At 37.4% G+C, this 23,370-nt stretch overlaps 1 protein-coding gene across 1 annotated transcript; it reads right to left on the reverse strand.

The window, feature by feature from the left end:
• Positions 1 to 371: 371 nt before the first annotated feature.
• eps8l3b (EPS8 signaling adaptor L3b) lies at positions 372 to 19,422 on the reverse strand. Its single transcript, XM_062998379.1, has 19 exons — positions 19,403 to 19,422; positions 18,445 to 18,512; positions 18,299 to 18,363; positions 16,893 to 17,051; positions 16,481 to 16,630; positions 15,287 to 15,378; positions 14,916 to 15,046; positions 14,236 to 14,366; positions 14,010 to 14,133; positions 12,341 to 12,411; positions 11,097 to 11,171; positions 10,867 to 11,012; positions 7,629 to 7,800; positions 6,191 to 6,219; positions 5,930 to 6,023; positions 4,717 to 4,821; positions 4,491 to 4,576; positions 1,795 to 1,927; positions 372 to 706 (listed from the first exon to the last, which is right to left on the reverse strand). Exons 2-19 carry the CDS (start codon positions 18,494 to 18,496, stop codon positions 668 to 670), a joined length of 1,854 nt encoding a protein of 617 aa, XP_062854449.1. The 5' UTR covers positions 18,497 to 18,512; positions 19,403 to 19,422; the 3' UTR covers positions 372 to 667.
• Between the last annotated feature and the right edge of the window lie 3,948 nt (positions 19,423 to 23,370).

Here is a 23,370-nt window from a genome sequence, read left to right on the forward strand (position 1 = left end):
AAGAAGGGACAAACAGAGGAGCTACTGTGGCTCATATTGCTGATCACTTTAATAATGATGAGGTGAATGTAGCACACACTGCATCAAACAATTTTGTGTGTAGGGATGCTTATTCACATGTCATTTTAAGTGCCCATGATGATGATTCCTATTTACTGGTAAAAGCACCTAGAATGAGCACACATGCATCACAGCAGTGAAAGAAGGTCAACTGGTAACCAGCTGACTGGTACGTGTGCTTATACATTGCACTCACATTGATTCATAAATCATTCTTTAAATCATCACAACCAGTGACGAACGATCTTTTACAATAAGATGAGATGCAATTTGCATTAGAAAATATTTATTTGCAGCAATATTATGTACATTTTCAATACTGTGACAAAAGAGATCAGACATTTCATAAATATTTGGCATTGTCAAAGAATCTAGCTGGCGTGTGATTATCTGCTTTTAATTATACAGCAATCATTGAAGTTTAAATTACCCTGTTCTGATAGTGATAAATAGGATAGTCATGGATAACACTGATTTCTGCTCATTTCTTCATTTATCTTATGAAACATTTTAAATCATATAGAGACAATAATAGACATGCAATCCTAAAGTAATCGCTGCAGTGGAATCCAACACACCACTGTCACCAAGATCCGAGATGTCTGGTTTACCGTCCATAGCTGTTATATTCATACTCGCTGGCAAGCTGCAAAATACACAGTCATGTTGATGCAAGCTTTGCATATACAGTTACCCCTCCCCCTTATATGTTAGACACCCTTGCGTAAAAAAGGTAGAAGAAACTGGTCAGAGTAAACTGCATGGGTGCTGGTCTAATCTTATAGTAGTCATTCAACAGGTCTTCAAATCTAGCTGCCATACCAATGGGATTTAAAAGTCATACTAGAAAAAAGCATTTGCTGATTAATTGACAGGCAGCAGGATTTTGCTAAGCAGTACTGGAATGTTTACTTTGACCTGACTGTGACAAAAACAGGTTGTTTTCCCAGAAAAAGAATAATTATACACAAACATAAATGCACACTGTCACAATACTTACAATTATGAGCTCCATAAATAGAAGTATGTTTTTTTAAATCGTGACTTTTTACATTATTTTTATTTATTTATTTTTTGGTCGTGAGAAAAGTGAGTGTAGGATTCAAAGATTCCTTCTAAAATTCCAGGTTGCAAAAATCATTTATGAAGCCATTAAAAAATGTCTACATGCATTTTCAGGCCACTGTATCTAAAATAAAGGCAGAACATACAGGCTGACAAGGTTACAAAGTAAATGTAAACATTGGGGTGCTTGGGTGGTTATAGTTTTGCTTGGAAAAGTATCCTTCCAGTATCCTTCCAGCATTATTTATAAATCCCACCAACACAGCTGCACCTGATATACCAGAACAACTCACACCACCATGTCATTACCATGATAATGTCATTGGACAGTGATCCACTGCCCAAGTTTGTTTGTTTGGGTTTATTGCCATATGAGCAACATACTGGCTATATTTATGGCATTGACAGGTATTGAAACTGAATCATTATTTCTTCAGATCATTTGTTTTATATCAAGTCTGTCTAAAAAGTTACGTTTATATGTTTATTTGTAAGGGTTGTAGCACATAATTAAAAGGTTGGTTCCCCCTTGCCCAAGTAACATCTGGTCAGTTGTTAAATGAGATACAAAGCAACAGATTGACCAATCAGTAATTGTATACCGTGTTTATCTGTATGATAGGTGTAGTTTATAAAATGCTAATTGTTTGTATGCAAATTTATACATACTGCAATTGATGATTTAATAGCCTGCAGCTGGAAGAAGACACGTCCTCCTTCTTCTGGAGACAAAGCTCTGATATCTTCTCGTTTCATCCCCAACAGCAACGCCCCATTCATCATCCCCAGACTACGCACCGTCCTACACCAAGAACATTCACAAAGAAAATCAGCTGTGGTACAGAAGTATAGTGCAGGGTTGTTAGTGTTTTATAATGTAACATAATATAATATAATGTAATGTAATGTAACATAATATATAATACAAACATGTTACCCACTCTTTACTAATAGCTTTAATCCTACTGAACAATAGTCTCAATACATTCCATGTCTATAAGTATGCAGTCTTTTAAATATGTAAAGTATTCATCTTTGTGGCTGACTGTTCTCATTGTGAATAAAGTGAGGTCCACAAAGACATTTTTTCCAGTGGCCTGCACAAAGTCCTGACCTTAACACCACTTTGAAATAAACTGGAATGCTGATAGGGCCCTTGAGTGGTGCAAATGTCTATCACAATAATCTGTGCTGTGCTATCAGCCAGCCAGGCGTCTACACAAACTTGATTGGCTACATTTAAGGTGGGATGGCCAAAGCCCTGCAGTGAATTGACTGTTCCTGTTTTGTGCCAATTTTTTGAACTACACCTGAAGCGAATAAAGTTAACTGTGAGCCAGGCCTTCTCATCCAAAATCAGTGCCTGACCTCACAAATGCTCTTTTGACAGAACTGGCACAAATTCCTACAAACACACTCAGATCTTTGTAGTCTCTAAAAGAATGAAAGCTATAATAGATACGAAGTCCATAGATAACATCTATGAAAGTGTGTATACGTCTTTAGTGCCCTCTTATATAAGTATTCATTTTGCATCAACACTTTATCCTGGTCACGATGGGTGGGTCTGGTTCCAATGTTCCAATATGTAATGTCATCAGGAGTGACTTTTTTGCCATTCTGTTATAAACTGAAATGCCAGAAGGGTGGGGACAGCTGTGTACATACATGAGCTATCGGAGCAGACAGTTGTAAAAGCTGCAGATAGAGTGGGACACACCCAAAACACAACTTCAGCTCAGCAGTTTAGCAAGATTTCCCAAACAAAAGGGGATTTGACACCTATTCAAAACAAGTCCACAGATTGATGGATTCAAATGAATAGGTTGCTGTTTCATATCTCTACAGGAAGAAGGACCTACCACAGAGGCTTTGTTAAGTTTTTATGTACCATACTACAAAAACTTCAAGTGTCTTATCTGCTCAGTAAATATGTTGCAACATTAAGATACAGATGCACTCTGTTGTCTTAAAGAAGGATACATTACTAATAAAATACAATCAGGGTTTGTTCTGTTAAACTGTTTCAACAGTGCTAAACGAATAGTTAGATGCTTATACAATACAAACGTATGAGGAAACTCATTCCTACTATTGAGTACAAGCGTTTCAGCCACATCAACTGCTAACAAGTGTATAAAATCAGTTATATAAAATAAATGATATGCTTTCAACTGTGTGGCAATGTCCATAAATATATGGTTTGATGAGTCTGACGTGGAGGAACTCCAATAGCCTGCAACTGAGCACTTTCCGCCAGCAGTGCCTGACCTCACAAATGGAGGGTGTGTTTTCTCACAAATGTCTGTGTTTGGCCGCACTTTCAGAACAAAGGTCAAAATTCCACCTTTTACACAATGTCAGCTCCATGTTGGTCTGTGGCAAATATGAATTATGAATAAGTTAAAATAAAAGTAATATCTTTATACTATATAAACATTAACAGTGCACAGTTGTGGTCTATTGTGTTTTAAATCTACCATTCACTAGTCTGACATTCTCCAGGGAGGCTAAACCCTGTGTAAAGACGAGGCCCAAAAATGTATGCAAAATTTGTCATGTCAAGTCAAGTCAAGTCAACTTTATTTATATAACGCTTTTTACAATAGACATTGACTCAAAGCAACTTTACAAAATCCAGGACCAACAGATACAAAAATTTGTGTGATGTTAAATTTAATATCAATTGCACCCACCATTTTTTGGGGGATTAAATGGAACTGCAACTAGAGTTGGACATTTAAAATCAGTGACCAACCTTTCTATGCTCTTATGAAAAGCAAATGCAGCATAAGAAGAACCTACTGGATGATAATACCAGTGGTTTTGGAAAAGTAACATTATTTATAAATGAATGAATGGATTGGTGGGGGGTGAATTGATTGGGTGAATGCATGGGTGGATGGATGATTGATTGGGTGGATGTGTAGGTGGATGGATGGATTGATTGGGTGGATGTGTAGGTGGATGGATGGATTGATTGGGTGGATGTGTAGGTGGATGGATGGATTGATTGGGTGGATGTGTAGGTGGATGGATGGATTGATTGGGTGGATGTGTAGGTGGATGGATGGATTGATTGAGTGGATGTGTAGGTGGATGGATGGATTGATTGGGTGGATGTGTGGGTGGATGGATGGATGGATGGATGGATGGATGGATGGATTGGATTGGATAGATGTGTGGGTGGATGAATCTGAGTGGATGAATCTGAGTGGATGAATAGAAGGAAGGATGGAAAAAAGGATGGATGGATGAATGAGTGGGCGTGAGAATGGATGGATGGGTGGATGAATAGAAGGAAGGATGGACAAAAGGATGGATGGATGTCTTTTGCCTTCAAAGATCATCAGATAAATTCTTACGTTATACTGAAGCCCTTATACTGTAGCCAGGCTCTGACTTCTTCTGGGCTGGATTTCATATCCAAACTTGGGGGTCGATTTGTTGTCTGACAAAGAACAAACAAGCAATTCACATTAGGTGTCACATTCTAAATCTTAGCAAATAATAAAAGAAGAAATCAATTAATAAAATTCAATTGATTAAAATTAGACTTGAGTAAGTGTTGTAGGCAGCTGGTAAACTTACAGGAGGCTCCTCTCTTCTTATAGCCTCTAGAATATTTGGAGGCACATAACCATCTTCCCCACTATTGTTTCTTACTATCCACCACTGCTTGGACTTGTCTAGCACCTGTGGGGGGAGGGGGGGTAAAAACAGCAGTAAAGTTGCAAAACATTGGTAATCCTTTGGAATCACATTGAGTTTAGCAAAATTCATTAATATAACTGTAAAATGTGGACAGATCCTAATTTAAGTCATAACAATAGAAAAACAATAATTCAATAACAACATATGTAAACTGAATAACTGGTCAAATCTGTTAGCAACATTTATTTACTGTAGCTACTCATCAGATTTGCACAACAGTTAGGAAGAAACCTAAAACACTGTGGGATTTTTTTTATGAACAGTATTCTGTAAAACGTGCCACAGCTTCTCAGTTGGGTAACAGCCTGGACTCTGACTTATACATTTCTAAACACAAATATTCTTCTTTTCTAAACTTTTATTGTGGAATTATTAATGGGTTTCTTGCTGTTGTGTTGTTGCATTATCCAAATTATATTAAGCATTTAGTGCTTACAAGTATTATCCTTATCCGGATCTGAGGCAGCCAAACTATTATACCTCTTGGGGTTAAGGTTGGTGTGCAGTAATTCTTTTCGTTTACACATAGTCCTTTAATTAACATAAACATTATTCCATACTTAGCAGACTCTTATCCTAACCAACTTACAATACTGTGACAGTATATTGTCTAAGCAATTAAGGGTTGAGGGCCTTGCTCGAGGACCAAATAGTGGCAACCTGGCAGTGGTGGGGCTTGAACCAGCAAGGCTTGGATAACTATTCCAGTACCTTAACCACTAGGCTACAACTTTCTTTTATTAGCAGGTTGTACAGATGCATATTTTTTTAAACCTTTTTTAGCACAGCACATTGTGCATAGTACCCAGACCAGCCAGGCATGCCAGACAAACTACCAACCAACAAACAAACAAACACCAGGACTCCCAGATATCACCACCAGTCTCATCTTACTGATGGAAGGACCTGGCCTCCAAAGGTCCACAGGACTTTTTCTAACGAACTGACCGTGAGTTTTATAAATACATGAACAGTACAGCTGCTTGTGTGGTATTGTTTTACATAAAAAGAGGGTGGTGATCATTATGTAATTCATGCAATAATCAAAGTTATTTTAAACAGTTCTTACTAGACCTGCAGTAGATCTTACCTGCACCACATCACCTTTCATCACACTCAGCTCCTGACGATTTCTGGCAGTGAAATTATATATTACTCGCATATAGAGTGCAGGCTCTTCTGACCTATATTAAGGGAAAGAAACAGTTGAAACAGGTGACAAAAGCTTCACAGATGCATTGCTTCAAATAAATGGCTTTAGGTGTACTAGCTCATGTCATGTATGCTTAAAATAATCTGCTAAAACAGCAATAATTTGTTCATACAGCAGTATTATCACATTACAACTTACCATGTGGATGTACCACCAGGCCTGTTATCCTGAAACAGAAATCAAAGTTTTAATACTGTCACTGAATTAGACCTTTGCCATATAAAATATTTAGAATTTAACAAGTTAATAGGAAGACTAAACTATGTTCCATAATGTAGAAGCAATTTGATAACAGTTTACTTATTTATTTAAATGTTTTACAGCTACACAATGGTTATATTTATGGCAGAAAGGGTAAGAAATGTTTATATCAGTCTATAGCCCTTGCCAAGTGTTGTTTTAGTATGTTTTTTTTTATATGCATTCTTTTAGACACATATTTTCAAGAAATTGGGGATTGTTTCTATTTTGGCTTGGTTAAAAATTTCTCATAGTCTTAGGTATTGCCATACATTGTCGTTCAGTCAGTGTCTGTTTGATAGAAACAGGTATTTGGCAAATATCTAGGAGTGGGGTAACTTTAATTCAATAACAGCACATTAATCTTGTAATTACACAATAGGGAGGTATTACTAGTAGTAACAGGCAATGAATTAGAATGTTGATTGACAACCAAGCCTTCTCATTCAAAAATTATTGGCTGACCTCAAAAAGCTCCTTTAATTAAATGAGCAGAAATTACCACAAACACACTCCAAAATCTGGTAAAAAGCCTCAGAAATGTTGAAGTCACAACTCCACAGTAATGCTCATTGTTTTTGGGATGTCCCACAAGCTGGTCAAGTGTCCACAGACTTTCCGCAATACCCAGTGGCTTGCACTCTGGAGCTATTTATGATGTATACGGAAAGTATTTTTTATAATCCCCCAATCCACCTCAGCAACATTATATAATTCGTATTGGAATCATATATAAGCCTTTACATAAAACTTGGTAGATCTTTATCACCGAAATAGACGCCTGCTGTCATGTGCGCCTCCCACTACCACTAAGCATTAGTGTGAAAGACCCACTGGGATAACAAGTATTTTGTGTTTTATTTGCTAATGCTGTATGAAGTACATACTGTAGATCCAAAATCAGGTGACATCAAAGGGTTAAAGAGGGAGGGAATATATTGCTGCTCAAACACTAGAAACGTGTTCAGCTGTGTTCACTTAAGGTTTTACATTCTTATGTATACAGAGGGGCCCCAAAATGTATACACGCTTCACTGTGCTTATCTATGGCCTTTTTAAAATCTGAAATGTAAAAGCTTTTTGTGGACATTTTTTCATGTTGAAGTGTGTATGCATTTTTGGGCCCCTCTGTATATGTATCTGGACAGAGAGAGAGAGAAAAAGAGGGAGAGAAAGATAGAGAGAGAGAGAGATTACATGCATGGATAAATGTTGATAGAACCAGAAGTATAGAAAAGAGTCCCGCAAATTTGGCCCAAGACAACACCCTCCAAGCTCACAACAGCATACAAAATCCTCCACAGTTTTCATGGTGACAGATTCTAAAAACAGCTACCTGATGTCGCGGTGCTTGTATGCCATTCCTGTCAGGAAACCGCTGACTGTTACTTCGTGAAGGCGGGTGGCTTGTGGGAGGTGACTGGGTACGAACTGGTACAGGAGGCTGCGAGCCATCATAAAAGACTGGAACATATGGTGGGATCTGATCTGCATTTGGCCAGGAGGATCTAAGAACAAAGAAAGAGAGGATCTTTACTAAATAAGCAGGGAACTACTAGGTCTGAGCAGTATGATATTAAAATAGTAAAATAGCATCAGCTTTCTAAGAATATGGCAGATGTGTTATGTATAAAATTATAATAAAAGTAACAAGTAGCTGATTCTTTGATTTTGTTTGCATTTTCTAGACAGTAGAGGTACTCAGTGACATTTTCTGCAAGATAATGCATATAAAGGCCTTAAGGAAACTGACTTTCGGGTTAAATTTGTGAATGTAAAACATGTTTATTGTAAAACTACAGTGTTTTTAAGTTGTGTAATATTAATTTAATTTATTGGAGTCTGTTACAGAATATATAAATATATATACTGGTGCTGGTCATAAAATTAGAATATCATGAAAAAGTTGATTTATTTCAGTAATTCCATTCAAAAAGTGAAACTTGTATATTATATTCATTCATTACACACAGACTGATATATTTCAAATGTTTATTTCTTTTAATGTTGATGATTATAACTGACAACTAATGAAAACCCCAAATTCAGTATCTCAGAAAATTAGAATATTACTTAAGACCAATATAAAAAAAGGATTTTTTGAAATGTTGGCCAACTGAAAAGTATGAAGATGAAAAGTATGAGCATGTACAGCACTCAATACTTAGTTGGGGCTCCTTTTGCCTGGATTACTGCAGCAATGCGGCGTGGCATGGAGTCCATCAGTCTGTGGCACTGCTCAGGTGTTATGAGAGCCCAGGTTGCTCTGATAGTGGCCTTCAGCTCTTCTGAATTGTTGGGTCTGGCGTATCGCATCTTCCTCTTCACAATACCCCATAGATTTTCTATGGGGTTAAGGTCAGGCGAGTTTGCTGGCCAATTAAGAACAGGGATACCATGGTCCTTAAACCAGGTACTGGTAGCTTTGGCACTGTGTGCAGGTGCCAAGTCCTGTTGGAAAATGAAATCTGCATCTCCATAAAGTTGGTGAGCAGCAGGAAGCATGAAGTGCTCTAAAACTTCCTGGTAGACGGCTGCGTTGACCTTGGACCTCAGAAAACACAGTGGACAAACACCAGCAGATGACATGGCACTCCAAACCATCACTGACTGTGGAAACTTTACACTGGACCTCAAGCAACGTGGATTCTGTGCCTCTCCTCTCTTCCTCCAGACTCTGGGACCTTGATTTCCAAAGGTAATGCAAAATTTACGTTCATCAGAGAACATAACTTTGGACCACTCAGCAGTCCGTTTTGTCTTTAGCCCAGGCGAGATGCTTCTGACGCTGTCTCTTGTTCAAGAGTGGCTTGACACAAGGAATGCGACAGCTGAAACCCATGTCTTGCATACGTCTGTGCGTGGTGGTTCTTGAAGCACTGACTCCAGCTACAGTCCACTCTTTGTGAATCTCCCCCACATTTTTGAATGGGTTTTGTTTCACAATCCTCTCCAGGGTGCGTTATCCCTATTGCTTGTACACTTTTTTCTACCACATCTTTTCCTTCCCTTCGCCTCTCTACTAATGTGCTTGGACACAGAGCTCTGTGAACAGCCAGCCTCTTTAGCAATGACCTTTTGTGTCTTGCCCTCCTTGTGCAAGGGGTCAATGGTCGTCTTTTGGACAACTGTCAAGTCAGCAGTCTTCCCCATGATTGTGTAGCCTACAGAACTAGACTGAGAGACCATTTAAAGGCATTTGCAGGTGGTTTGAGTTAATTAGCTGATTAGTGTGGCACCAGGTGTCTTCAATATTGTACCTTGTCACAATATTCTAATTTTCTGATACTGAATTTCATTAGTTGTCAGTTATAATCATCAACATTAAAAGAAATAAACATTTGAAATATATCAGTCTGTGTGTAATGAATGAATATAATATACAAGTTTCACTTTTTGAATAGAATTACTGAAATAAATAAACTTTTTCATGATATTCTAATTTTATGACCAGCACCAGTATATATATATATATATATATATATATATATATATATATATATATATATATATATATATATATACATACATATATATATATATAGATCGGCTTATATATCGGCTTCACTTACCATATAGCAGCACTTTGTAGTTTTACAATTACTGACTGTAGTCCATCTGTTTCTCTGCATGCTTTGTTACCCCCCTTTCATGCTGTTCTTCAATGGTCAGGACTTTCACAGGACCACTACAGAGTAGGTATTATTTAGGTGGTGGGTCATTCTCAGCACTGCAGTGACAATGACATGGTGGTGGTGTGTTAGTGTGTGTTGTGCTGGTATGAGTGGATCAGACACAGCAGCACTGATGGAGTTTTTAAACACCTGACTGTGACTGCTGGACTGAGAATAGTCTACCAACCAAAAATATCCAGCCAACAGCGCCCCATGGGCAGCATCCTGTGACCACTGATAAAGGTCTAGAAGATGACCAACTCAAACAACAGCATTAGATGAGTGATCGTCTCTGACTTTACATCTATAAGGTTGGAGAACTAGGTAGGAGTATCTAACAGAGTGGACAGTGTGTGGACACAGTATTTAAAAACTTCAGCAGTGCTGCTGTGTCTGATCCACTCATACCAGCACAACACACACTAACACACCACCACCATGTCATTGTCACTGCAGTGCTGAGAATGATCCACCACCTAAATGATACCTACTCTGTGGTCCTGTGGTGGTCCTGACCATTGAAGAACAGGGTGAAAGCTAGCTAAAAAAGTATTTAGAGAAATAGATGGACTACAGTCAGTAATTGTAGAACTACAAAGTGCTTCTATATGGTAAATGGAGCTGATAAAATGGACAGTGAGTGTAGAAACAAGGAGGTGGTTTGAATCTTATGTGTTATGGCTGATCAGTGTGTGTGTGTGTGTGTGTGTGTATATATATATATATATATATATATATATATATATAACATCTAAATAAATAAAATCCTTTTGTAGTAAATCTGTGTTGTCATTTTTATATACAGGTCTTTAATAATTAAAGAAAATTTCTTGAAGCTATTTCATGATCACAACACAAGCAACGGTGTATTAAATAGAAAATAATATAGGGTGTTCAGACCTAGGGAAAATCCAGGCATCTCCTAAGCCGTTCCAGGACTGATCCTCCTGTGGCGTCACCACCTGGCTTATAAGCTGCAGCGCTTGTTCTGTAAGGAGTGGGCTTACAACTGTGGGAGCCACATTTGGTGGGTACTGCATCGTCAGCTAAAGCATTAGATAAACAAAAAAAATCCCATTTAATACTTTTAATCCTTATGTACAAAGGCAACAGTAATGGTAGATACTTACAAATCCAAGAGCTGAGAAAAGACTGTGAACAAATTCAGAAGCATCAGGGTTGATTAAGTGTTCATTAAGATCCCCCTATAACAACCAAAAACATTCACATTACACACCCATTTACAGCATTTGTTTCAATCTCTTTAAAGGCTTTTAGGTCTCACTCATTGTCAGTTATCAGCATATCAAAGATTATTGTTCCCTTCACTAATCTTGAATAGTCAATCATCTTCTTCCAGTCCTACTTTTTGGAATGGTAACAGAATGCAGCCTTGTTTAACTCATTTGCCAATCTGAATCTGTTCATTTTCAGTCATGATTCAGCATTACAACAGTGAAATTCTCTGGTATTCCCATCTTTCTGGAGACATTCCACAATTTTGTGAAAGACACAGTCAAAAGCTTTGCTGTTGTCAATAAAGCACATTGGCCATCTTCTTAAATTCCCTGGCTCTTTCTATAATCCAGCAAACATCTGCAGTAATAACTCTTGTTCCTCTGCTTTTTCTGAATCCTGCTTGCATCTTACATTTCTCTTTCAATGTAAGACTCTACTCTGTGTTTAATATAAGTAAGATTGTATGCTAGTTTGCACACTCCTATCTGTGGTATTGGGATATAAACTGACCTCCTCCAATCTGCCAACCATTGAGTGGTTTTCCAGATTCATAGGAATGATTTGGTCGGCACCTAAATCTTCTTTAGAATCTCTGAATATTTCCATTGGAATGTTACATATTCCTGTGGCTTTCTTTTTTGGCAGTGATCTTAGAGCCTTGGCAACTGATGTCTTGTTTGTAGAGACCTTGCAGTATTTTCCTTCCATTGTTGTTTAACCATTGTTTGGTTACTTATGAACTGTCCATTGACATCCCTTATTAAATAATGTCAACAAAGTATTAAATAAAGGATCTGAATAATTTTGTGAATAAGAGATGTCAGTTTTTGATTTTTAATTCATTTTTGAAATTTTACTTCATTGTAGATGATTAGGTGTAAAATGGCAATTTAATCCATTCCATTTAAAATCAACGCAACAAAGTGTACAAAAAGTCACAGGGTGTAAATTCTTTCTGAATTCACTCCATATATACACACTGTATTTTAAATAATGCCATTAAAGTCCAGTTTGGAAGAGTTATTGAGTTACACCTGGTAAATAATTTGTTTATTTATTCACATTCAATAACAGCTTAGATACATTAATGATTTTAAATATTTAAAAGACACAAAATGAGAAGTTTTTGACTTACCAGGATATTGAAAGCATATTTTATTTTCTGAAGACAGGCAACATACTCTTCTATGGAGGGAAAGTTTTGGCCTGCACCGGAAATAAAAGGTAAAACAATAAGAGTTTCTAACAGTGTAAAATACAGTATGTGCATGAGTTAAAATCATAGGTTGATACTGTAGCAATGTATTGCTTTGCTAAATTAACAGTCAAAAAGACCATTATAAAACGGTCCTAAAATCTGATTGGCTGAGCCGCGTTCGAAGCCGTTGTAAAATCCCCGATAAACGCACACCTAGGACCACCTCACATCATTCCATATTAATACGCCACTGAATAGAAAAAGTTAATGTTATTTTCGCCCTCATGTTGCCTAGCAACACTGTTAATCGAACTATTTTGCGTCGCGGAAGAATGCTTTATTGTAAGTTCATACACAATAAATACATTTATGAATTAAACATTGTTGTATTTATTATATTTTATGTTGACCACCGTTTTATAAAAGCAATAAGCCACTCGAGACCGTGCATTACTGTTATGATTTTAGCACGGGGAAAGAAGTTTTAGGCACTCCGCTTCGCGTCGTGCCAAAAACGTCATCCCCGTGCTAAAATCACAGTAATGCACGGCCTCTCGTGGCTTATTGCTTTATTATTTACAACAAAAGATGCACAACACCACATATATAATAACACAAGAACAAACTCAATAACTCAATAGAAAAGGAAAATTTTATTATTATAAACAGTAATTTGAGTAGGATTATGGATTAGAGAAAATGTGGTCCTAAAACTTGGCAGTTGTCTTGGTCTTGTGTTTTTAGAGTCTGTCTCTTTACCCATTACAAACCCAACCTTTACTATTATTCAAAACTTATTTTATAAGCATTTGTGCATGTATGTATTCCATCTTTCCTTTTATACTTTTGTTGTGTGAAACAACTGGGACTTAAAATAATAATAATAATTTATGTTTTTTTTTTTTTTTTATTATTACTGATGTATGTGACCCCTTGTCACCACTGAGTGGAATAAATGTTTATTCATAATTTTTACATCAGTATATGGGGAAGAGGGGCATTTTGAGCAAATCTGAATATTAGGGTTACACCCTTATGTGTATTTAAGCTTCAATAAGAAAGAGTTGTGCATTAGTAATGGGGCAATAACTATAAGGAAATAATTATGAGCTTTGGTTATTGTTGCCAGGTGTCAGTCTATTTGGTCTGATGTCCAGTGTTCACTGGTGTTGGTTAACGTATTTTAAAAATGCCTCTTTGACATACATTTGATACACTCTGTTGTATGTATTGACTAAATTCTGTAAATTAATGACCTCAAAAAGCAATGTTCAGTTCATTTACAATGTAGTTAATGACATAGGGTTGCCAGATTTCAAATTGGCAGTAACCATATGTCATGTCTTTATTTCTTATCCCTTAGAAAACGTGTCTATTCTTTTATTAAAATGTGTTGTGTAGAAGATTTTATGTTTGTGAAAAGTTGTTGGATTTTGTTTTGTGATTCACTCGGCCACAGTTCTGAACTAACAGAGCTATGATTACTTTACACAAATAAACAACAATCTAAATGTGGCCTTGGCAAATTGACTTTTGACTTGGCTTTTGACTACTCGTGCAGCACAGGTAATAAAAGATTGATAATAATTAAAATCTACATGCTCACCATATATTATTTGGCTTTGGCTTCCTTTCTTTTTCGATTTTTTTTTTTGATCCTCTTCAGCTGTACACAAAGCAACTTTACTCATGAAGAACTCAATATCGTCCACTAAATGATTCAGAATTTTCTAGAAAAAAGGAAGCGTTTTATAAACAAAAATGAACAAAGATGGAGTTGGACATGTTATGCTTTTAAAACAGCACTTAAAGTGATTAAAAGATATACTGACCACATTAGTGTTAAAGTCAGTGTAGACTGGGTTTGTAGATGGCTGCTGGTTTGTTTGGTTGTGCTGTTTGTGCATGTCTGGACTGTAGGGGACTTCATCTCTGCGTGAAAACATTGGAGACCGCAAATCCTCTAAATACATAGATTCAAAAGTCAAAAGGTTACATGCAGTTTAAGGGACAGATATTGTCTATTAACTATTATTATTATTGTTTTCTGTGACTGAATGACTAACATACTTCTTTGTTAAAACATTCCCACATTCTTTTAGGTTTATTCTGGGTTTTTAGAAAATATGCAGGGTCAAAAAATACATACAGCAACTCATTTTTAATTTAGTGGTGTATAGGTGTATAGGGTAAATAAGTGGTAAATAGGGCTAGTTAGACTGTATCCATTAACATGAACATGGAACAGTGGTCTCCAAACTGTAAACTAAAACAGAACAAGTCTTGTCTTGAATTAGAAGGTGCTGAAACATTATATTGCAATGGGCTAGTAAGCTGCTGCGCAAAAAAAAACACCCGTATTTGTTTGTCCATGTGATCAGCAAAAAATTTCAGGTCAAGCTCTAAAGCACCAATACATTTAATGTTATGATTTAAAGCGTAGTTAAGGTTATGAACAATTGGTAATGCTAAGGCTTAAATCTAAGGATTCCAGTGGGTAATATTTCTTTACCATAGTCTTGGTAGGCAGTGTGTTGCGGAGGTTGATACTCAGTTGGAGGGGGTGAAGAAGGCTGTAAAGGGGGGCCAGGTCTGTGTAAACCCTTCTGATACCCTTGTCCTATGATGTGTTCCAGATTTGTCCTGTAGAAGAAAGAACACATTAATACAGTCGAGGCTGTGATTGCAATATGTATACATGATGTGAGGATAAGTGTATGCAGGCTAATGCTGCAGAAACATAAACCTTTTTGAGACATTTAATAAAATGCAAAAATAAAAATTAGTGAATTCTGTGAACTGACAAAAGTAAATATAAACAAATTCAAAATTGGATGCTGCAACAACTCATGACCCAGGTGTATTGTGTTCCCAGCAGCCTACTTGATGTCAAACGGTGGTTCTCTTGGTAGGAATTCTGGCTCCTCTGCTCTGTTCTGGATAGCTTTGTTTAAATCAGCTGTCATCTCTTCTGCCTGTGAAAAACAGCAGTGAGCTAAAAATACACAGCTGCATTCAGAAATATTTATGGTGACGTGTATATAACTGAAAAAAATATGCGTTTCAGTAAACAAACAAAAAAAAACATCTAGCTCTCTTGACAAATGTCCACATGCACTGTTATTCAACACCCAACCTCAGTACTTGGTGGCTTAATAACATCTAATAAGTGATTTCGGTAAGTTCTAAGAAGCTTCTGACACCTATCTTGTGGAATCTTTGCCTATTCTTATTATGCAAAAGCTTTCAGCTTGTTGAGGTTTTATGACTTTCTTGCTGCAACTGCTTTCTTTAAATGCCAAAAAATATTTTTTATTGGATTTAAATCTGGACCCTGAGAAGGCCACATCATGATATTCCAGGACTGATACCCTAAATCAAGCTTTGGTTGACTTTAATGTGTACCTGGGATTGCTGGAAAGTCCAGTTATCACCAAGGTTCAATTTAATCACAGAAGACATAAGATTCCTTTTAAAATGCCTTAGTGATTTAGTATTTATGTGAATCTATGCTGCTCCTAAAGTGAAAAACCATCTCACATCACTGACCCACTTTCATGCTTGACCACAGGGATAGTTTTCCTCTGGTCATAAGCCTTATTTTACCAGACAAACTGCTGAGCCATGTGGCCATGGTTATTTGACTAGCCACCAAGATTCATATTACGCTTGTTATGGTGTAAAATTATGTTAGATACTGATGCTGATACTGAGACTTTATTACCATTCATGGAATTAACAAAAAGGTACAATATTGTAGTGCAAAAATTGTCAACTTAAACGTAACTACACTTTAAACAGCTTTTGCTGTTTGTAGCTCATAACTAAAACAATTAATCTGGAACCTAATCATATATTAATACTTCAAATTCAGGAAATACCATGTGACAAAAATACATCTTTAGACTTTTATTGATTTACTTTCTGAGAAGCCTGTATTAAAAGTCTAACAAATCAAACTATAAGGTCCTATGAGTTTATAATAAAACAGTCAGACTGTATATCACTGGATAGTCACTGTTTCCACAGTGAGCTTTAGTTTACAGCAATAGTGACAAAAACAAAACAGTTTCCTACCCCAATTTCTTCACACTGGAACAAATAAACAGTAGGAGCCCTTCGGACATTTTCCTGAACTGTGACAGTCAGGAGGGAGTCGTAAGAACAGCTGTATAGTATGGCTTTAGTTTGCGAGATGCTCTTGAGAGGGAAAGAATCCAGCACCTCCTGCAAAAGTATTATAATTATTTATATTATTATTATCTGAATATAATACAATGTTGCAATCAGAATGTTTTTTTAATAAGAGCTCAGGTGGTGCAGTGGTCAATTAGGCTGATCCACCACTGGGTTTGAATCCCAGCGGTGCTATTGGCTGGACAAGCGTCTACACAGACATGACTGGCTAACATGACATGATAGACTAACATTTCGTTTTATATCATTTCTACAAATGAAATTAAATACTAACTGTAAAGTAACTACTGACCTTTGTTTCGATGTCACACAGTTGCAGAGAGCCACCCTGCACCTGCAGGATCATATCCTGACCCCACACCTTCCCTCGGCTGTCTAAATTTTTCAGCTTCTCCACACAGTCCTCAATTTTGCTCAACCCACTCTGATTTAACTCACATGTGAACAGGTGCTAAGGAGGCAAGGCAAAACATAATAATAGCAATAATAATAATAATATTAAAAAAGTAAATTATTACGTTTTTACTGTAATCACTGTCATTCAAATCAAAACACGATTACAATAAAGGAAGCAGGTCGATTATGATGTTGTAAATTAGAAATATGAGCAGGTCTAGTCCTAGGGTTTTATTTTTGCATATGCTGTGGTCTGATAATGCAGCTTTATGGGACAGTGCATAGTGCTGTTGCTTCACAACAAGAAGGACCTGGGTTTGATTCCCTTGCTGGGTAGCCAGGGTCCTTTCTGTTGGAGTTTGCATGTTCTCCCTGTGTAAGCGTGGGTTCCTCCAGGTGCTCCAAAGACATGCAGTCAGGTCAAGTGAGACTATTAAAAATGCCCCATTGTGTGTGTGAATGTGATGAACTGGTATAAAAATAAAACTACTACAACTACTATACTACTATAAACCTCTATAAAATTGAACTAGTATACTGTATCTGCTCTGAACAAAGTGATCGTCTATAGTAAATTCTGTGTGTGATGAAACAATTCCTTTATCATTTTAAAGTATGTAAAACAAAATTTGATGGCATGAAGCATGACTTTAATAAATGATTATCTACTATTATTGGCATAGACTACATTCATTATGCCCAGGGTACCATTTGGAATGCAGCCAGAAATGTTCTGGCACGTGCTGTGTAAACAATGTTTATTACAGCAATTGGTAAACAGTTAAACATAAAATAAACAAAATAACAAAATAAAAGGTTGTTTCTATAACATTTATATAAAATTGTTCACCAAAGTTGGAGACATTATGTTAAGGATTAAACTCTTCTAAGGTTCATATGGATATAATATTTAGATATTTTAGAAAGCCTGTGGGCAAAGCCTCACTCACTTTGAGCACTGTTTATAACCAGTGGCGTAACTAGGAGCTCATGGGCCCCAGTGCAAAAAAAATGTTGGGCCCCCTCAACAAATTTCAAATATATAAAAGCAATGTGCAGCAATTGGGGGGCAGTGCGGTGGGGGGTTGAGTTCATGTCGTGGAGGGCCCTTCTTCACCAAGGGCCCCAGTGCACCTGCCCCCCCCGGTAGTTACGCCCCATTTATAACCAACATATAACCACAGACTTTCCTCAGACATCAGTCCTTTAAAAGATCTTAGCTGGACCTGCAGCACTAGCTCAAGTATTAAAAATGCATATAAGACTATAGCCAGTGATGTTATAAACTTGAATTAAGCTTACCTCCACTCGGTAATGAAAACTTTCTGCTTGTTTATTAATGGACTCTGAATATTCCTTTCTTTGCACTATAAAACAAAAACATCATTAGTTGAGACATAACTTTTATTCTGTGATTTAGAAAAAAATATCTTTGTTTTTACACTTACTGTAGATGGATTTTGCACTGGGCCGAGACATGTCAAACTTCTGAGGGGGCATTTCGAATGAGAAACCTCTAGAGTATAAACACAACAATTGGTTTTAATAACCACAGTCATAGTGATGAGTTTTTTACAACTGCTATATCGACGCCATGTAAATAGACAGACTTTACAAGGTTTTGTCAAATCACGTTAGCAAGTTTGGTCTACTTACAGCATGTTACATGACAATTTTAGCAAACTGTAATCTTATATCTGAAATATTATTATAGCTGAAATCTTGTCTGCCTTGTCAGAATGCTTACGCTAGAATAATGCTTACGTTAAAATAATCGACCAAAACATTAGAACCACTTAAAGACATGCTTGGTAATGCCTGTTTTATAACAACTGTGCATGTCCCAGTCAGGGATACATATAATGTTGAGCTGATGGTAGCTAGTCATAGTATGTGTTGAATGTTGCAAATATGGGCAACACAAATATCTGAGTAATTTTGACAGAGGCCAAATCTTTATGGCCAAATGACTGGGTTGAATGACCTCCAAAACAGCAAGTGGTGCAGCTGTGGTGAGTACCCACCAACAGTGGTTTAAGGAGGGACAAACCAGTGACAGTTTGGGCAGCCAGGACTCATTAATGCCAGAGAACATTAAAGCTAAAGTAAGGACCAAGAGAATTGCTACTGTGGCTCAAAATACACATAAAGGCAACTGTAAGCAAAGGCTGTCCACATTTCTTTTAGGCTCATTCGTATAGTCGTAGTATAGGTTCCTGAAATTTGACAGAAACGCTCCAGTTTTTTCACACTGGATTGTATGAAGATAATCTCAATACAAAGCTTCTTTATGGATGGGACAAATGATCTTAGCATAACTGCCAATATTAAAAAACAAACGCTTGAACAAAACCTCTTACATAACAGTGGGGTTACAAATCGTCAAATATGCCCCTAATTAAATACCTGGACTGGACAGGTGAGGTGTACATTCTTCTCTCGTGATGACACAAGTATTAAAAGCATATATGCTTCCTGGAACAACATATAAAGACAATCAAAAATACTACAGCTGACAGTGTTAATCTTGAAAAATTAAAGAATCTTTACTTATCTGACATAACATCTCTGTCTACAGTCCTGGACAAAGAAATATGGTCAAAACCAACATTTTCTGAACTCCCCGGTTTGAATCTTAGAACTGCTACCGGTGGGCTGGGTGCCCTCTAGCGGGAACAATTGGCAGTGCCTGCAGGCTATCGGTCTTCTAGGTGGAAAAGATCGGACTAATAAGTGGGTGGGATCTTCAAACGCTGTGCAAGGACCCTGGTTAGCAGCCCTGAGGCACCTATACAGCAGTGGCCTTGCGGGTCCGTCAGAGTATTTATGAATAAGAAGGGGTTGAGTGACTGCACACGCGGCAGAGGGGGCACGGGACAGGCGAATATACCCACCTCGAATGCAATCAGGATCCCCAGTAGAAGAAGAATAATTGACTACGCTAAAAATCGAGAGAAAAGGGGAGAAAATGCATAAAGAAATACAAAAAATATTTAGGTGACTTTTCATCTTTACCAAGTGGACCCCCACCCTAACAGTTCACTACAGCATCAAACAAATTATGGCACTGAAGTGCATTTTTAGTCCTTGCTAAATTTCTAATCTCTAGTGACCACATTGTTGTTAAGGAATTTATTTTAACCAATTCTTTGTTGCTGATACCATTCAAAGGAATTTTGGCTTTGGGTAATTCTTTTTGCCCAGGAATGTACAGTAAAATTTACTCTCAAAAGGTATTTAGTAAAGCAGAAGCAGGTGAAAAAGTAAACACAAAAAAACACTATTTACCATTTATAATGGATGTATTGTATGTGCTATTTATAATTGTAGTTCATAATGATAATGCAGACCTGTTGTTTATTTTAAGCATTTCCATTATTCTACCTCATACAGTGTTTCTCCAAAAATCTGTGTGAACTGTGAGCCTGCTTTTGGCTGTCGAGACAGTCTACGCCAGGTTCCATGTTTGTTACTGCCAGTCAAAATAGGTAATAAGTGTTGATCAGTGCGTCTGGATGTGGTTGGAGATTTAAGGTGTTTTAACTTCGAAAAAGTCATTTTGAGTTTATGTTTTCTTGAGATTGGGGTAGCTCACAATGGAAAGAGAGATAAAAATTCAACAATGTGCTTTGTTTTGCTTTTGGACCGGATTAACGCGTTGATTTCTAAAACATTTCAAAACTCGCCCCCGACTCAGCCAGCGGATCTTAGAGTAGTAAAGCACATTTTTATGAGCAGCAATGACCTATGGATAAGCATGTAGGGAGCGCCCCCTGCTGGCCAAAAGATTGCAACTTTTTAGTCAGTTGGTTTTTTTTATTAGGATTTTAACGTCATGTTTTACACTTTGGTTACATTCAAGACAGGAACAGTAGTTACTTATTACACAAGGTTCTTCAGTTCACAAGGTTATATCAAACACAGACATGGACAATTTCGTATCTCCATTTCACCTCGCTTGCATGTCTTTGGACTGTGGGAGGAAACACACCCGGAGGAAACCCACGCAGACACGGGGAGAACATGCAATCTCCACACAGAGAGGATCCAGACCGCCCCACCTGGGGATCGAATCCAGGACCTTCTTGCTGTGAGGCGACAGTGGTACCCACTTAGCCACCGTGCCGCCCTTTTAGTCCGTAAGGCCATAAGATAGAAAAATGTTAAAATAAAATAGCCCTATATTTAGCTCCAAAAGATATAGAACCGATACTAAATGCAGGGATTTAAAGCATAAATCATTAATTCCAAATGAAAAAAAAAAAAGAAAACCAGAGGAAAAAGTTAACACAACCTGGTCTTTACACTTTGCGAAAGGCAGTGTATCAAATCAGCCTAGCAGATTAATTTAGCAGGGATAGAAGTCATGTAGCAGGGTTATGTATAAAATGCTAAATATATATATAAAAAATCTAACTTAGAAACAATACAATTGGAAAATTAAGAATGTGCCAGCCACATACAGTAAGGTAAACAGAGAACCATATTACATTTTATTAATGAATATTTGTATCATCATGTTTATAGTAAGGACTTAAACCAACTTTTAACTTCTAAACATTTAGTCTGCTGGGCAATTGCATCAGTTTCAAAAAGGTATGAAACTGCATGTATTTAGCAGTGTTAATCACCAACCTGTTATAACATACAGTGGGGGAAATAAGTATTTTATCCCCTGCTGATTTTGTAAATTTACCCCCTTACAAAGACTTGAACAGTCTATAATTTTTATGGAAGGTTTATTTTAACAGAGAGAGACAGAATATCAACAAAAAATCCAGAAAAAAAAACATTAAATAAAAGTTATAAATTAATTTGTATTTAATTAAGGGAAATAAGTATTTGATCCCCTACCAACCAGCAAGAATTCTGACCCCCACAGACCGGTTATGTGCCCATGAGGCACACAAATTAGTCCTGTCCCTGTATAAAAGACTCCTGTCACAGAATCAGTTTCTTCCATTCAAATCTCTCGACCACCATGGGCAAGACCAAAGAGCTATCAAAGGACGTCAGGGACAAGATTGTAGACCTGCACAAGGCTGGAATGGGCTACAAGACCATCAGCAAGAAGCTTGGTAAGAAAGAGACCACTGTTGGTGCGATAATTCGAAAATGGAAGAAATACAAGATCATAGTCAATCACCCTCACTCTGGAGCTCCATGCAAGATCTCACCTGGTGGGGTAAGAATGATTCTGAGAAAGGTGAGGTCAGTCCAGAATTACACGGGAGGAGCTTGTCAATGATCTCAAGGGAGCTGGGAGCACAGTCACCAAGAAAACCATTAGTAACACACTTCGCCGTAATGGATTGAGATCCTGCAGTGCCCGCGAAGTCCCTTTGTTTAAGAAGGCTCATGTACAGGCCCATCTGAAGTTTGCCAATGCGATGATTCCGAGAAAGCTTGGGAGAATGTGATATGGTCAGATGAGACCAAAATTGAGCTCTTTGGCATTAACTCCACTCGCCGTGTTTGGAGGCAGAGAAATGCCCGGTGGGGATGGTGTTCTTGGGGTCATATCCAGCATTTCTCTGCTCCCAGCTCCCTTGAGATCATTGACGAGCTCCTCCCGTGTAATTCTGGACTGACCTCACCTTTCTCAGAATCATTCTTACCCCACCAGGTGAGATCTTGCATGGAGCTCCAGAGTGAGGGTGATTGACTGTGATCTTGTATTTCTTCCATTTTCGAATTATCGCACCAACAGTGGTCTCTTTCTCACCAAGTTTCTTGCTGATGGTCTTGTAGCCCATTCCAGCCTTGTGCAGGTCTACAATCTTGTCCCTGACGTCCTTTGATAGCTCTTTAATCTTGCCCATGGTGGTCGAGAGATTTGAACGGAAGAAACTGATTCTGTGACAGGAATCTTTTATACAGGGACAGGACTAATTTGTGTGCCTTTTGTGCACATGACCGGTCTGTGGGGGTCAGAATTCTTTTATAACTTTTATTTAATGTTTTTTTCTGGATTTTTCTTTGATATTCTGTCTCTCTGTTAAAATAAACCTTCCATAAAAATTAGACTGTTCAAGTCTTTGTAACGGGGTAAACTTACAAAATCAGCAGGGGATCAAATACTTATTTTCCTCACTGTACATCTGATATTGTCAGAGCAGTTCTCCAACGTGACTTCACTGCTTTTTACAAAATCATCAATGTTTAACCTAGTTTTAATCTGGAGTGTAAATTATAAACTATTATCTATCTCAATAAATAAACACATTTTAACAGTATGCCAAGTCATTTAACCCCTACTGTACAGGTCTTTAATACAGATGTATTCCTCAATATGACATACAAGCCAACATTTTTAATGTCACAGAGATGAAAATATCCATCTTTCCAAAATTAACATACAATTCTAAAAGATA

This window comes from Trichomycterus rosablanca, chromosome 7, assembly GCF_030014385.1.
Source record: "Trichomycterus rosablanca isolate fTriRos1 chromosome 7, fTriRos1.hap1, whole genome shotgun sequence".
Lineage (NCBI taxonomy): Eukaryota > Metazoa > Chordata > Actinopteri > Siluriformes > Trichomycteridae > Trichomycterus > Trichomycterus rosablanca.